The 17,807-nt window shown below is 38.3% G+C and overlaps 1 protein-coding gene across 2 annotated transcripts in view; it reads left to right on the forward strand.

Moving 5' to 3' along the window:
* Window positions 1-3,847: 3,847 nt before the first annotated feature.
* LOC118279136 (uncharacterized) overlaps window positions 3,848-17,807 on the forward strand; it is a 39,990-nt gene continuing 26,030 nt past the window's right edge. For both annotated transcript variants that reach the window (XM_035598671.2, XM_035598670.2), the window contains exon 1: window positions 3,848-4,023. In XM_035598671.2, the coding sequence (XP_035454564.2) occupies window positions 3,972-4,023 (52 nt within the window). In that variant the 5' untranslated portion in view covers window positions 3,848-3,971. The remainder of the gene's footprint in view (window positions 4,024-17,807) is intronic.

The following is a 17,807-nucleotide window of genomic DNA, read 5'->3' on the forward strand; positions in this document are numbered from 1 at the left end:
TTACATGTAATGCAATGTTGATCTGGCTGTGACGTCCGTGCATTATATATAATGCATTAGTCAGTGGCAACTGAACTGCCTTTACTGCGCTGGACGTGTGAGCTAGAAATTTATTTTTCTAGGGACGTATGAACAATTGAAAATTGATATTTTTTTAATCAGTAGAACATTTTAAGTATCCTCATTGGACATACCACTAGATTATCCATAATTCTAAAAAAAATACATCGCGTTGGGGGACCGCTCCTAATTATTTCTTACTTCTCTACGATTTTTTCATAAGTATCACATGCTTGGTGTTAACATTAAAGTAAATTGATGTTTAAGTACTTAACTATAACGCAGAAAATAGAAATATAGCGGCGCGGGCGGCGGTGTGCAGTCCGTATTCATGCGGTCCCCCAACGCGACGTATTTTTTTTTTAGAATTATTAGTACATTCTTAGGTACTTTAAGATTAGGTTTCTTTTATTATTTTTTACTTTTTAAAGGGAAATTAAGTTTTTGTGTCGGGGGTTTTTAAATTTTTAATTTAATTTTTTATTTTATACTTTTTATAGGTAGGTTAGGTTAAGTTAGGCTTAGTATATTACATATACGTACTATAATTTCAATTCTTGTTAAGGTAAAGATTACAATCAAGGTCAAGTTCGTTGATTTTTTTTTTACTTATTAATTACTAGTTTTTATTTCTATAAGTAGGCTAAAGATTACATTGGTACAGGTTTTATACTTTTGTATTTTATAAAATATTTAATTGAATTTTTAAATTTTTTATTAATTTTTTATTATTTTTTTATTTTTAATTTATTTTTTTATTTTTCTTAATACGAAAAAATTATATCTTTCAATATTTTCTTTCATTGCGGTTTCATTTGAGACCCCATCCCAGTATATTTGCAGACCTTCGGTTAATCTCCCGCTTACGTTACTTTCACCACCCATAACTTTAAAACGGCTCAACCGATTTTCATCAAACATGTCTAAAAACACTCGCAGATAAGCCCCCTTTAATACGAAAAAAACCAAATTGAAATCACTGCATCCGTTCGGGAGTTATGATGCCACAGACAGACAGACAGACAGACAGACACGTCAAACTTATAACACCCCTCTTTTTGCGTCGGGGGTTAAAAATAGATGGGACAGTTAACGTATTAAGTCATGTCTCATAAATGTCTCGTTTAATAGAAAAGCAATTTATTAATCCCTCAGTCAGTGGTGTGTTTGATATTGTTCGGCTACCTGCGCTGTCACCAGCACCGCCCACTACACCACTCCATTCGTCAGTTCAAGATCATGGGGCAGGGCTAGAGAGCGGATCTTATCAGGTGTAAGCAAACAATAATAAATTAGTAGTGTTCAGGCGCATGTGACCACCATTGTACCTCTAGCTAGGATTAATTTTATTATATCAAGTTGCTTGGAATGAAGTGAAGAAGAGCTTGTGTGAACAAATGTGCTGTCGGCGTTTTGGGGGTTTGGTATTTAACGATTGTTGAGGAATCGGGGATTGGGAAGATTGGGCCGGGTCGACCGGAGTGATACCTCGGCCTCACAGAAAACCGACATGAAACAACGCTTGCGTTGTGTTCCGTTGTGTGAGTGAGGTTACCGGAGGCCCAATTCCTCCCTTCCCAATCTTCCCAATCCCCGATTCCCGAACAACAACCCTTAAATTCCTTACCTCCAAAAGCCGGCAACGCACTTGTAACGCCTCTGGTGTTTCAAGTGTCCATGGGCGGCGGCGATTGCTTACCATCAGGTGATACGTCTCCTCGTTTACCCGGCGTGATTCATAAAAAAAATCTCCAGTAACCCCACTCACTCAACGTAACAAAACGCAAGCGAAGTTTCACGTCGGTTTTCTGTAAGACTGTGGCCCATCTCTGGCCCATTTGTGCCGAAGCATGGCTCTCCCACACTTAAAACAGGCTGTAGCCGACAATGAAAAATCGTTCTGGTCATTATACCACTCATCACTTAAAGTCTAGTAGTTAAATTCTGTGTAAAACAACTTTAAAATACTAAGAAACGGAGCCCAGAAGCAAGAACCACGACAAAAACGTGTTTATATAGTGTACATATGTGTAAACGTTGAACATAATATATCTCAAGCAATATGACGTCATAGAACAATGCCTACGTAATAATAAATAAAAAAAATTAAGAAAAAAAACTGTGGTGACCGTAAATCAATCAAATCATTGTTAATATTATATTAAGAGCTCGCATATGAAGCTACTCTAACCGAAAACCTACAATAGACTTCCAACTTTAATTTAAAGTGATAAGGTACAAAATCGATTAAAGAAATTGCATAGATTGAGGTAGGTTGATATGCTGTTCGGTTTACTTATGGTAATAGAATAATGACGTGTACTGTGACATTGACCATGTATTTATCTTAGTGAAGTAGGAACACAGATTGCACATCGAGCTACACATAACCAGTTTATCTTGGTCTGGCATTTGTATGACTCTTCCTGATATGCGACGGTCAGTTTATACTGGTTGTGGCTTGATGTGACGCTGTGTATACTGTATGGCTACAAATCATCTTAAGTATTCGGTCCTTAGCGTTCGTCTCTTGTCTACGTGTGTCCCACCATGTGTCACGATGATTCACGTCCCCACCTATTAGCGGGAGAGAATATTTTAATCCTTTTTGGCTCAGTACTATTGTATGATAGATACTCATATAATGTTTTCATGGTTAAGGCATAATTGGGATGATGACGGGGTATGACAAATTAAAAATCTATTTAGTCTGTCTGTTAGGTAATGAAAAAATATTAGACAACTAATTTTTTGTCATATAAAAAACAATACCTAGATATAACGAATCAGTTTAGGTGTGAGAGGAAATACGTCATTTATATATTTATATATACATTATATATTTATATTTATATATACGAATAAAATGTGATTTCTACGTAAGAAGTGACGTCACGTGATATTTTAAATCGATATATCTTCGAAAGTATTTGTTTGCGTAGGAAAATACAAAATACGTATTATGTATAATTGATGAAAAATATAGCTCAAAAAAAGTAAGTGTGACATTAAATATTACCTAATTACCCAGAAGGTATAAAACAATTCAAGCCAAATATCTATACATATATGTAACTTCAACCAAAAACTGCAAACAGTTTTTATTTTAAAAACTATTCAACAGTTATCCAATACACATGGCCCGTACAAATTTAAACACAAGTAAAAACATTAAATAGATATGTATAAGTAAAAACAACGACTTGCAACCTTGCACTGCATCTAAAAATACCCAAAAAAACTATAACCTAGGAACTCATCGCCTAAACCGCAAATGTATACAAGTAATACATAAAAATAATGCATTCGTTACGCCTTTTATCTCCGAAGGGATAGGCAGAGGTGCACATTACCAATGTACACCCATTACGACATACAATACGATTCCAGACTTCGTGCTACTACAGAGAAATTCTTGAAAAACCGAAAAAAGCCCAGTTATACTTATTGCCCGACCCGGGAATCGAACCCGAGACAGAGTACCTATAGAGTTTCTTGCTCGTTCTTCTTCATAGGAATCTACACTTTGGAACGAGCAAATAGAACAACTAGATGACTGGACGACAGACAGACATTTTTATTATTATTATATTTGCTTTGACATTCAAAAGTGCTTTCCTGATCTATTTGAAATAAAATATAATTTTACCCAAACAAACGGGAAAACCTAAATAAACCCGTTTAAAAATGAACTCATAGATTGTACCGCCGACTCACTGAATGTTGTTTTTGTTGTATTACACAGCAGTGCACGCGCACCCTTAGATCATCTTTATCAGAATGTTTACTCATACAACGTTCAGTGTTCGTCTACATTTCAACGCGAACGGACGTGTCAGCGGAGTTAAAACAATTTGACAAATAAATAAATGACAATACATTTAATAGAAGTTATGTTATAGTGAGACAAAATGAAAGTGATAATCTGTGTTGTGCTCCTCGTGTTAGGCGCTGCTGTCAAAGGTAATTGCAAATTGCACCTTAATTGTTAACATATAAACTTGGTTATCGTGTGATAGGGAAGTGTTGCAGTTTTATTTTTAATGGAGGCGGCAGGAAGATGCCAATATAGTCGGGAATAGACTAGAAGTGTTCCGATTTAACTGACTACTGGCCCTACCTGGGTATTTGAAGCAATATCGGGTTTTATTCAAGCGATTTTCGACCTTATTCTAACAGTCATAGAGTTGTTTAAAGATAAATAGAAATTGGTTAATTCCTATATAGAAATTGGTTTAGTAATTCAGCATATAATTTTGATAGACAAACAAAATTGTGGGTTGTTTATGCTGTTATGCAAATAACTGTTGAATCGTAATGGTATGCGTTCATGCATAATTATTTATAGTAAATAGGTGTTATGTATGTATTATGTACATTCTTTAAAGTTTTCGTTAATAGGTACATAAAAAAGAGTAAATACTTAAAAAAATTCGTAGTGGCCCGGAGGTTTAAGACGCCCGCTTCTAATGAATGATAGTGCGAGTTTGAAACCTACCGACGACGGCAAGCACCAATGTGACATTTTCCGAGTTATAATATGTATGTTTCTAAAATGATTTAGACACCACTGACAAACGGTGAAGAAACTTGGACTTATAATTTCTAATTATAAGTTTGAAATCGCCAACCCGCATCGAGCAAGCGTGGTGATTAATGTTTAACCTTCTCCGTGTGAGAAGAGGCCTTTGGTCAGCAATGGCCACATAAAGGCTGTTGATGTGATGTGACTTAAAAAAGAATAAATGATAAATGATATTTATTTTTGCAAATAGGTTACAATGTAACTCTTTTACACGTCAATCTCTTAAATAACTAGATGAGGCCGACATTTCCTATCGGACTACTTTGAGAAGAAATGCCGAAACAAACTCAGAGGTCATAGTCTCTTTTAAAGTCCAGACAAAATCAAATAAAGATGTGAGATGTCTTTAAAAACGTCATTATGATGTGCATCTGCGTAAGCGGTTCGCTTCTTATAAGGAAAAATGGATCAAATATTATATTTTAATCGATTTCTTTATGAAAGATGTTTTATAATGCCTAGAATGTTACAGTCATCTTTCGTTTGGCCTTTAAATATCATAATTTTAATTACCTCATACAAATTCTTTAGTTTTTAAGGAAAATTATTCTTATGAGGAAAAGAGTAAACTAGTACTTAGGTACCTATTGTATGTGGTATGTAGATTTTGATAAAAAATCCACAATATGTATTGACAAAACTAAATGAAATATTGCGTAATATTATTTTTGATTGACTATTGAATATTAATTAGTTTACTAGCGGATCCCAAGAACCTTTTTCTGCGCATTTTTTTAAATGTTTCTTACATTAGGACTTAGTAATAATATATGCAAACAAAAAAGAATTCTCCAAATCGGTTCAGCTGTTTTCGAGATTAAGTAGTCAAGTTTTGAATAGTTTTTGTTTAAGTTACTGCAGAGAAAATCTGTTATTCAATAATAGCACTTTATACGAAAACATTAAAGTTCTTTTTCAAAATTAGCTATGACGCATCGAGCATGCACAATTCAAATGTCAGATTAGCCATATTTTCACAAAGCAGTATACCAACACATCAATCTACCCCAATATCTTCAATACGAATTCAACTTTACAACCAAAAGAATTAAGTTCACAATCAATTGTAGAAATTACACATTTTGGTATAGGTTGACCTGCGTTTCTATACAAAAGAATATTTTCTTTGTACATTTCGTGGTAGATTATTGGCTGTCTCGAGATGGATAAGCATCACTCTACTGATAAGCATTGATAAGGGAGTGTTTGTGTAACCTATCGCGAGTGACACTCAAATATGTGACCGTTTCCTGCTATTGCTTATATTGAGGGAAAAGAGGATTATTCTCATCTACACTAATGATGTGTAAAGCTAAAGAGTTTGATTGTTTGGTTAAAACCGCTAATCTCCGAAACTGCTGGTCCGATTTGAATAATTATTTATGTGTTGGACTTAGAACACATCACGCTACGATCAATAGAAATCGAGCAGAACGAGTGAATACAAAAAGATTTATTCAAATCGGACCAGTAGTTCCGGAGATCAGTGCGTTCAAACAAACAAACTCTTTAGCTTTACAAATATATTAGTATAAAGATTGGTCTATAAAGCTAATATAATTATATTACATGAAATATTTTCAAGTAGGTACCGATATAATTTGCTACCTGACTGCGGAACGAAAACAACAAAGTTTATCATAATCTGTCCAGTAATTTACGAGCCCAGCTTGTATTGTAAACTGATTACTCGTAATCTTTACTCCTCGGATTATATTTACCGAGCATGACTAGTGGCTGTAAAGTATTTACTTTGTTTTACACAAATTATACGCCATTTTGTTTTCCGATAATACATACATACATACATATCGTCACGCCCTTAATCCCCGAAGGGGTAGGCAGAGGTGCACATTATGGCACGTAATGCCACTGTGTACACCCACAATTTCACAATTTATGTAGTAAGTCCCATGTAATAGGTGGTGAGCCTATTGTCCGATAATATTAAAATATTAACAACAATGTCTGAAGTCCTTAATGGTCTATAGCTGGACTATAGGCTTTTATAGACTATAGCTTGGCGGTGTGGTTGCTGTGCAAAGTATCGCGGGTTCGATTTCCAAACCGGGCAAAAAGTGATAATGGCATTTTCTGAGTAAAATGACCATTATTAGCCCGGAGTCAGGAAGGTTGGCGGTGTCTTACCACCCGTGTCTCGCAAAGCGTGTAAATCCGTTGGTTCTGCGTCTGACCTCTCTCCAGTGGTGTCGATATGCCGTCCCATCGGGTTCAGAGAGTGAGGGAACAGAGAGTGCACCTGTGTTTGCACACACACTTGTGCACTATAATATCTCCTGTGAGTTAGACAGACTGGCCACCGTAATCGAAATCAATCGGGAGATTTATTTTATAGACCTCATCATTCATTTATATAAGAGGGTTGGCCATAATGTCCACATTTGATAGGTGAGGTGGATATCGTAGGTTAAAAGTATAATAGTAATGAAAATCAAAGTCAAAGCCCAATCCCTAATAGGCCGGCTACGCACTTGTAACTCTTCTGTTATTGAGGGTATCTACGGGCGACGGCCATTGCTTACCATCAGGTGATCCGTCTGCTCGTTTGCCGCTTTATGTCATAAATAAATCGTCAGCCAATTCAATGGTACCTACATTGCTGTCTTATTAGTCATTATTCTTAGTCATAATAAAATTTGGAACGAGATAAATATTTGGTAAAATTCCTTTTGAAAAGGAAAAATAAGTATTTTCCCCATTCACTAAGATTTTAATATACCTGCATGGTATACTATGGTGATCTATGAATCATCGTTCTGGCTTGGATTCTTAGGTTTTATAATTACTTATGGTTATTCTACTTTAGAGTTTTCAATAGCTCTAGTATAGATTGACATCATGTAAGCTTCTCTAGGAAAATAGCATAAAACTAATAAAATTACGGAGTTGTAGGTAAAACATCAACCGTTGTGTAGGTGACTAACGTTAGCCAAAGTCAAATCAAAGTCAAAATCATTTATTTCAAATAACTAGATCAGGAAAGCACTTTTGAACGTCAAAGCAAATATAATAATATTAATAACGTCTGTCTGTCGGTCAGTCCTCTAGTTGCTCGTTCCAAAGTGTAGATTCCTATGGAGAAGAACGAGCAAGAAACTCCATAGGTTACTCTTTTTCAATCAGATTCACAATACAATTCTTGGTTACATTGTTTCGATTGCTTCAACTATGTGAGAGCGAAAGAATTGCCAAAAGGAGAATGCTCACGAAGTATGGGAAAAAACCCAGGCCCGGCGCAAACGATTTGTATCTCAGTTTATCAGTATAAATGTGTAATAAAATCCCGTATAGGTACCATCGTCGAAAACGATGGCTAAATGTAGGAAATTGCTATTTGTTTTTTGTCAGGGACTATATTTAAATCGATCAGCAGTGGACGTATTTCGGCTGGTATGATGATGATATTTAAAGGATATTACGAGTAGAAAGTATTAAAACAAATGTATACATTATCAAAACATCATGTATCAGATTATTCAAAGTTCAATCATTTTAGTTCTACATCTTATATTACGTTTTGTAGTGAAAGTGCGGGATTTGCAAAACCATCTCGGTGCCTTGCCCACCCAAGGTAGTATATGATGGACATCACATGGACACAACAACCGAGCGTCCTTTTCCCATGTATGTGTTACGGTAAGAGTGAATAATTGAAAATTATTAATAATTATCTACTATTATTAATAATTACCGAAACTCGAGGTAAAAGTGATAAATTAATCACATTTGTCGGTTATTATTAATAATTTTACCCTAGTAGTGATAAATGTAATAAATGGCCTAGATGTAATTTTTATTTCAATTTAAACGGCAATATATTATACTTGCACAACAAATATTTATTGAATTCTATGACAATACTTTTAAAATTTTAATTTGATGCATTTATAGGTGCTACAGAAGATTTACAGGCAAACCAAATATGATTGTTGATTATTGCTTTTAGGATTCGTGTTGATTTTGTTAATGAAACAATAATTGTTCCGTGTCTGTGCTTTTCCTCCCGCCCAATCAGAAACAGGAACCTAGTTACCCAAACTCCCATGTCCGGTAAGCACCTGCGTCAGGCGGTAGGTAAGGACGCCCGGGGCATCTCTCTAGCCCCTCCTCAAAGAGGGGGACTTACCGCTGCAATGACAGCGAGCCCAGATAAATGTAGAAGGGCACTATTTAATATTCTAGTTCAGAATATGTGAATTTGTTGTCCTTTCGGTTTAAAGGAAGTACAAGTAACCTTATTTGTATGATCTCTAATTAATATAATCGTAAGACTGTGTTTAATATTATAAATAAATACCTGCTGGTCAAAAAACATCGGGTTTATATTTATTTTATTACTTTCACCAATATGTGTCGTGAATTATTAATAATTACTACTACAAGTAATAAATTCCGTCCGATTATTCACATTTACCAAAACGTGTGTTAACTATTAATAATTTTGAAAAATTATTAATAATTTTCAATTAATCAGATTTACCGTAACATATGCATTAACAATAATATTCGCCAATTGCATTTCTGCCACTACCTCTACTATATAAAACGTCTTATATCATGTATTGATGAGGGGGTGATCTGTGATTGATGCTCACGGCGTATACGAAGCGTATTAACTCAATAAAATAAAGAGATATTACTAAGTTTCATAAATCAAAACAATGATAAAAATTAATCCATGCTAAAAATAAATATCAATTTCCAACATTTAGCCATCGTTTTCGATGATGGTAACTATACGGGATTTTAACACACATTTTTACTGATAAACTGAGATACGTATAGTTTGCGCCGGGCCTGGGTTTTTTTTGAGCATTCTCCTTTATTAAGTTTTTTTTAGAATTTCAAACGCCCGCTTCTCATGCACGAGGATGCGGGTTCGAAACCTACCAACGACAAACTGTACCAATGTGAAGTTTTCCGAGTTATACAATATACTTTCTAAGATTATTGAGACACCACTGACAATTGACAAACGGTGAAGGAAAACATCGTGAGGAAACCCGGGCTTATAATTTCTAATTATAAGTTTGAAATCGCCAACCCGCATTGAGCAAGCGTGGTGATTAATGCTCAAACCTTCTCCGTGTGAGAAGAGGCCTTTGGCGGTCACTTATCGGCTGTTGATGTTGAATGTTTGAATCGATCACGATACAATGATTTTGTTTAGTTGTTATAACAATGCAAAGAAAATAATCTAAAGTACATACTAATTATTAATCTACTAATTAGTCTTGCTGCTTCGTTGGTCGAGTGGTCGCAAGTGCGACTGCCGTACAAAAGGTCTCGGGTTCGATGCCCGGATTAGGCAAAGTATTACTGGTTTTTTTTCGGTTTTTCGAAAATTTCTCAGTAGTAGCACGGAGACTGGAATTGTGCCCAGTATATGGCAATAGGCTCACCCCCTATTACATGGGACTTTATTAAATAAATGGTGAAAAGTGGGTGTACATTGCCGCAATGTACACCTCTGCCTACCCCTTCGGGGATAAAAGGCGTGACGTTACATACGAATTAATGAAAGAATAGTATTTTGCTTGTGCAAAATAAAACGTAAGTAAGTGCGATAACAAAATATTTCCTGTACACTTTCTTATCACACACTGACTCATATATTTTTTTAAATAAACAAATGATTAAGTATTTAAATAAATGTAGGAACAGTGTATGTATTGAAGATTATCATAAAATTTCGTTTATAGGTAAATGTATAGATTCTTAGATACTGAATCAAATTATTTTGTTTGGCATTTAGTCATCTTTACCTAAGTGGGTTGGTACTGTTAAATTGGGTTGGGTTATTAATTTAATGATTATTTATTGGTTTATTAATTTAATTATTATATCAGAAACAAAAACCAGATGATTTCCAGACCGGCTAGCTCACAAACTTGCATCCAGTGTTTCCAACTTTTCAACGGTTACCTCTATTTATGCTCATAAATTTTGAAAAAAACATTATTTTTTAAGCGGTTTTATTTATTTAGCTTGACCTGTGTGTTTGTTTGGATCAAATTTAGTAATTGGCAATTAACCCCCTTCCTGACGTCCGATCGATCTGATATTTGGTACACACTCTTAATCTTGATGACCATACAATATAAGCCTATTAAAATCGTTTAAATTAAATCACCTTTTAATGTAGTTATTACTTGTGTCGAATTCATAACATATAGGCAATTCAGTAGCAAATCTACCAAAGTTATGCATTTCTACGCCTCAATATTAGCTAAATAAGGCGTAGTATGTCGATTACACGGCATTTAGGAATGTAATCTAAGTCGCGATAGGATTACAAGTCATAGGTACGTCAGCGGGTGAGGGGTCGCGGGTTCGACTCGCAACTATATTCTGCACCAATCATGTGACTAAGTAATTAGTAATGACTTGATAAGCCAAAGGAAAGTTTTGTACTATCACTAGCTTGTACTCGCCACTTCACATGCTTGTAACAGGGGATTTTTTACCATCTATATCTTTTTCTAAATATATTTCTACTGAATAAAGTGTGCGTTGCAACTTGTTTTATGGAATAGTGAGTGAAGTTCCCTAAGAAAAGGAGGATCCTCCGACCAGGCGAGGTGATCATGCCTGGCGGGCTTTCTGCCCAACTGTTGTTCGTTGGGATTTTCTATCCATGTTTATTCGCAAGTAAACTTCACATGTACGATGTAGGATTTTATGACGTCATCCGTTGATTTTGCTCGTCGATAGTCTATGTGCAACTTCTGTCATCTGTCACTTGTCATGTGTCTCCACAAATTAAATGCTATAATTCAGTTTAAATGTTAAACGAATGGTCACAATACGAATATTAAAAATCTATACATATAGTCCGGCAGCTAAGCAATTGATAAATATTAGACACATATTAGCACTCTAAGAAGCAAGTGATTCACCTACTTTCATCGTCCGAAAAGAAATAGCTAAGTATCTATAGTTATGTTCGGTCATCGATATTGTTTCAAGGTCTGCTATTTAAAAAATGATTTTACTATTCTAAGGTCATATCTCACCAAAACAGGTGTTTAATAATGTAAATACTGATAATGCATTTCCAGACTGCCTCGTTGGACGAGTAATCGCATGTTGCGACTGCTGGTCAAGGGGTCTCGGGTTCGATTCCCGGGTCGGGCAAAATATTACTAGGTTTCTTTCAGTTTTCCAAACTTTCTCAGAAGTAGCACGGGACTCTGGCATTGTGGTATATATGTAAAAAGGCTCACCCCCTAGTACATGGGATTTATAACACAAATGGTGAAAAGTAAAAGACTATACATCGTGCAGTGGCATTACATGCCCGTAACGTGCAGGTGCACCTCTGCCTACCACTTCGGGGATAAAAGGCGTGACGTTACATATAAATTTAGAGCAGAACCAGACACTAGTCAATCCAGTTAGACACATGTGTCTTACAAGGAAAACGAGATGCCATCCATTGGAAACAAACATATTTTGTTTATAGACTGAACCTGAACTGAACAGTGCAAGAGGGACGAAGCTATACAACCTACATAGCTCCGTCCCTCTTGCACTGCTCAGTGATCGACCATTCTGACACAATTGTAATAGCAGACTAAGGCCCCTGCTACAGTCTGGCTACGTCAGGCTAAATAAATAAATAATATATTCGCGTCTGTGTGTATATATGTATATATGCATATTTATTATAATATATTTAAACAGATGTAACAGTCTGATGGATCACATCTACATTTGTTAGTTAGTTTCATCAATTTTGTCTGTGGAAGTGAATGATATTGACCTTGTTAGTAAAAGTACCTAAGCAGAGCTCTCCCCCTCCCTCCATTCGCTTAGATTTGTGGGAATCCCCGAAAATGCGTTTTCAAATACTTATAGACTGAATGTCTACAGATGACGTAATCATCATAGATGATTACGTCTTAATCTGGTCTGTGGTGGTCGCGAACTTAATCTGGTCCAGTTTAACCCTACTAAGACACAGGTCTGCGTGTTTACCGCTAAGAAACTACCGTTGGTCGTCTCACCTCAGTTTCAAAGTACCCCTCTGACTGCCTCAGCCGGTATTGGAATACTTGGCATCAACATTTCGAGCGACGTCCAGTTCCGTGGTCATCTGGAGGATAAGGCTAAATTAGCCTCGAAAAAGCTTGGTGTGCTCAACAGATCGAGGCAGTATTTCACTCCAGCCCATCGCCTGCTTCTATATAAGGCGCAAGTTCGGCCCCATATGGAATACTGCTCTCATCTTTGGGCGGGGGCACCCCAGTACCAGCTTCATCCTCTGGATCGCGTTCAGCGGCGTGCGGTTCGGATTGTTGAGTGTCAGGAAGTTTCAAACCGACTTGACACTTTGGCAATGCGTAGAGATGTAGCTTCATTGTGCATTTTCTATCGCTTATACCACGGGGAGTGCTCTGAGGAATTGTTTGGTCTTATTCCTGCCGCTTCTTTTCGCCATCGACCCACACGACAGCATTTCCATCCCCACCATATAGATGGTTGGCAGGCCACAACTGTGCGCTTCTCGCGCAACTTTCTGCCTCGCACAGCAAAACTGTGGAATGAGCTGTCGTCGGCGGTATTTCCGAACCGATACGACCTTCAAACCTTCAAGAAAAGAGCATACTCCTTTTTAAAAAACAAAGGCCGGCAACGCACCTGTGACTCCTCTGGTGTTGCGGGTGTCCATGGGCGGCGCTGATCGCTTACCATCAGGTGACTCGTTTGCTCGTTTGCCTCCTATTCCATAAAAAAAAAAAAAAAAAAAGATGTAATCCCTTAGTCAGCAGTGCGTTTGATGTTGTTTGACCGACCGACCATCACCCCGCTTTATTGGATTCTTCCAAGGGGGCGTGGCTATAAAACGGATCTTATCATGTACAAGCAAACATTAACTTAGTAGTGGTCAGGCACATGTGACCACCATTGTAGGTACCTTATACTTGTTAGAAAAAGACCAGAGGGCTTAGTACAACTTTACTTTACATTGTATGAAAACGAAACGAGAGCGTTTTCAGCCTTCTGATGGGTTGGTTCATTCGCGCCGGCCAATCAGAGGGCCGAACGCGTTTTTTTTCAACGTTAAGCAAACTTGTACTAAGGGTACAGGAGGAGAGGTTATTAGATCAAGATACAGATGTGTAATTCAGATACAGAATACACAATAGTTTCTTGTAATCGAGTTGGTTTTACCCGCGCTCTGATTGTCAACACGCTATGCTGATAATGTAACGGCACCTATTTGATAACGCTTGCTAACTCAAAACATCTTCTAGGAATAGACATGTAAACAAAATCTTATACTTATTATATAAAACTGAGATGAAGCCAAAACAAACAGATAGACAAAAATTAAAAATATATTATTTTGGAGTATATATCTTGTGTATTATTTAATCTATTTTTATTTATTTCAAAGAATCGTTGCTCAACACTAGGATTTCCTCCTGTATTGTGGCGTGCGTTTACAAACATACAAGTTCACATGCACATGACATCTAGACCCGAAACAACAATTAGTGGTTCACACAAAGAGGTGCTCCGTGCAGGATCGAACCCGCTGCACGTTGCACAGCAGCCAGTTGCCAAGCCACTGCGCCAATCCTGCAGTCAAGTATATTCAAATGCATATAGAAAAAGCGGTTATTTCAGTAATTCAAATAGACATTACAATTTTATTACTTATTTTAGCAAAACAATCACATTGCGGATATCTTCATTCCATTCTCGGACGCGACATCTTTCGGTGGGACTCGTCCATGGTTCGATGCCGACTGCAGACGTGCTGAAGCGCGAAAGCATGCGGCATACTTGGCATGGGCGGATGCCAGGCGTCGTAGGGCTGACGACACTCTTCAGAGGAAGAGAGCCTATAACCGGGCTGCCAAGTCATGCAAAAAGGCATTACGGATGGCCCGGTTCAACCACATTGGCCGAATAGGGAACAAACTGGCTTCTTACCCAGCGGGTAGTAAAGCATTCTGGTCCCTGGCCAAGGCGGTTGAATCGAACTTCTGCCGTCCTTCACTCCCACCTCTCCTGGGGCCTAACGGGACGCTGGCACACACCGCGGTAGAGAAGGCAAACCTGTTTGCTTCTCTATTTGCGGAATCTTCACGTCTTGATACTGGTGGCGCTATACCTCCTTCTCTAAATAACGTATGCGAGACGAAAATGTCGAAAATTCGCATCCGACAGAAGGAGGTGTATAAGACGTTGCGTAATCTCGACGTGAACAAGGCCAGTGGCCCCGACGGAATCCCGGCCGTGGTTTTAAAAACCTGTGCGCCTGAGTTGTCTCCAATCCTGACACGCCTGTTTCGACTTTCCTTGGAGACTGGTCAAGTGCCGGTTGCATGGAAGCTGGCCAACGTGCAGCCTGTGCCCAAAAAGGTAGTCGTGCCGACCCTAACAATTACCGACCAATCTCAGTCACGTCCATACTCTGTAAGAGTATGGAACGTGTACTTAACAACAGGCTCCTGGCATACCTTGAAGGTAACGACCTCCTCAGCGATCAGCAGTATGGGTTTCGCCACAACCGATCCACTGGGGACCTTCTTGCGTATGCCACCCACATTTGGAGCGAGGCCATAGAGAAGCACGGGGAGGCAATAGCGGTCTCACTCGATATATCGAAGGCCTTTGACAGGGTTTGGCACGACAGCCTTATCGGCAAGCTTCCTGCATATGGACTTCCCGCTGATCTGTGCAGATGGATTGCAGACTTCCTGAGGGATCGGTCAATTCGAGTAGTCATCGATGGCTGCTCGTCTGACCAATTTGGTATCAACGCCGGAGTCCCTCAGGGGTCAGTACTTTCAGCAACGCTCTTTTTGCTGCACATCAACGACCTGCTTAAGCCCGGTATCTTTGGGTATGCAGATGACAGCACAGTTGTTGAAAGGTATGTGTCCGATGCGCGGACTAGCGGAACACAGATCCAGTCTCTAAGAGAATCCATGGTCGAACGGTTGAACTCGTCCTTGAAGGCGGTCTCCGATTGGGGTGACGCCAACTTGGTCAAGTTCAACGCTACCAAAACCCAGGCGTGTCTATTCTCTGCCAAACGGAGTCAATTTCCGCTGGCTCCTACTTTCCGAAATGTATCCGTTCCAATATCGGATCATCTAGAGCTTCTGGGCGTAACTCTATCGCCAACGCTAAACTTCGGCTCTTATATAGAGTCGAAGGCGCATCTGGCTGGTAGGAAGTTGGGTATCCTCTCGAAGGTGAGACGGTACTTCACACCGAAACAACTGCTGAGCCTGTACCAAGCGCAGGTTCGGTCATGTATGGAGTACTGTTCTCACCTTTGGGACGGCTCGGCTAAATGCCAGCTAGATGCGCTCGAACACATTGAAAGGCGTGCCAAGAAGCTCATCAACGATGATGCGCTTGTGGAGGCCCGGCTTCAAAGCCTTGAACACAGGCGCAAGGTCGCAAGCCTTTCCGTTTTTTACCGGATACATTTCGGAGAGTGTGCGGGGGAATTGCACAACTTGATTCCCCCTAGTCCTTTTCATCATCGAACCACAAGACAATCGGCGAGGCGTCACCGCTTCATGGTAGATATCCCACCCACTCGCACGAAGCGTTTCGCTTCAAGCTTCCTTGTGCGAACTGCTAGGGAGTGGAACTCCTTGCCGGAGTCTGTGTTCCCTGATGGGTATAACCTGGGTGTCTTCAAGGCCCGAGTGAATAGGTTGCTTATGGGCAGACGTGCTCCACCGTAGGCCGCATCATCACTTACCATCAGGTGAGATAGCGGTCAAACGTCGACCCATTAAATGTAAAAAAAAAAAAAAAAAAAAAAAAAAAATCTTCTCCGAAATAAGACCAAAGTCATAATAACAAACTCGTGCGAACATTCCGCGCGGTTCGATAATAGTATAATTTATTCTAACTCGCTTTAAGTAGGTGAGTGATAAACGATATCACTATTGCATGTATTTACGACAGTCTACCACTTAAATGCTTCCTTCATTCTTATACATATATGACTAGATACTTCCTCGCGGCTTCACCCGCTCTGCTCGGCTCCTTTTGACCGTAGCGTGATGTTTTATAACCTACTAGCGACCCGCCCCAGCTTCGCATGGGTGCAATGGTGATATTATACATATAAAACTTCCTCTTGAATCACTCTATCTATTCAAAATCCGTTGTGTAGTTTTAAAGATTTAAGCATACAAAGGTACATAGGGACGGAGAAAGGGACTTTGTTTTATACTGTATAGAGATAACCTTTTTCAATAAATGTACTATCCAACACAAGGACTAGTAGTTTCGGAGATTAGCGAGCTAATCTCCGAAACTACTAGTCCGATTTCAATAATTCTTATTCAATAATTCTTATTTCAATAATTCTAAAACTCCTTTGCTAATCTCTAAATCGGAACTACTGGTCCGATTTGAATAATTCTTTACATGTTGGATAGTGCATTTATTTAGGAAGGCTAGGCTATAAAAATGTAACTAGTGTTTGTTATACAATGTGATAGGGTTCGGACTTCTAACCCGTTAAGGCTGAATACTACATCTAATTTTATGGACAAAAGTCGGGGGTCGAATGGGTCGAACCCCCTCCCCCTTAAAGTTATGGCTATTTTAATATTTTTCCTACTTTATGTGATATCAAAGGCTGTATGCGTCGTAGAAACAAAAAAAAAACGACAAACGGTAGCTAATAATCTTGGCTAACTAATTCATTACTTTTTTCATATGTTTGATAATGTTTTGGTGAGAAAAAAATAAATTCTGAATAATTTTTACCGAAAATATCGCTATGTTTCAATATTTTTTATTGGGGGTTCAACCCCCCATATTATCTTTTTTGTCCATAAAATTAGATGTAGTATTCAGCCTTAACGGGTTAGAAGTCTCGCCCCTATCACATTGTATATTGCTATACATATCATGTAATTGAATTACATCGGGACCTAGTAAGTACTGTTTACCATTTGAATGAATTACAAGGTAATTGCACTCATTAAAGAACTAAGCTGACTAGAACGAAACACTATAGGAACATTGTTAAACAATGAATGACACATTTCAGTACAACAAAACCCACTGAATTCAGTGGTCTGTTTAGAAGTGACGTCACAATGGATGCTTTGCATTGGTAATTCATTTAGATTTTCAACTCAAACGC

The sequence above is a fragment of the Spodoptera frugiperda genome, chromosome 14 (genome assembly GCF_023101765.2).
Source record: "Spodoptera frugiperda isolate SF20-4 chromosome 14, AGI-APGP_CSIRO_Sfru_2.0, whole genome shotgun sequence".
Lineage (NCBI taxonomy): Eukaryota > Metazoa > Arthropoda > Insecta > Lepidoptera > Noctuidae > Spodoptera > Spodoptera frugiperda.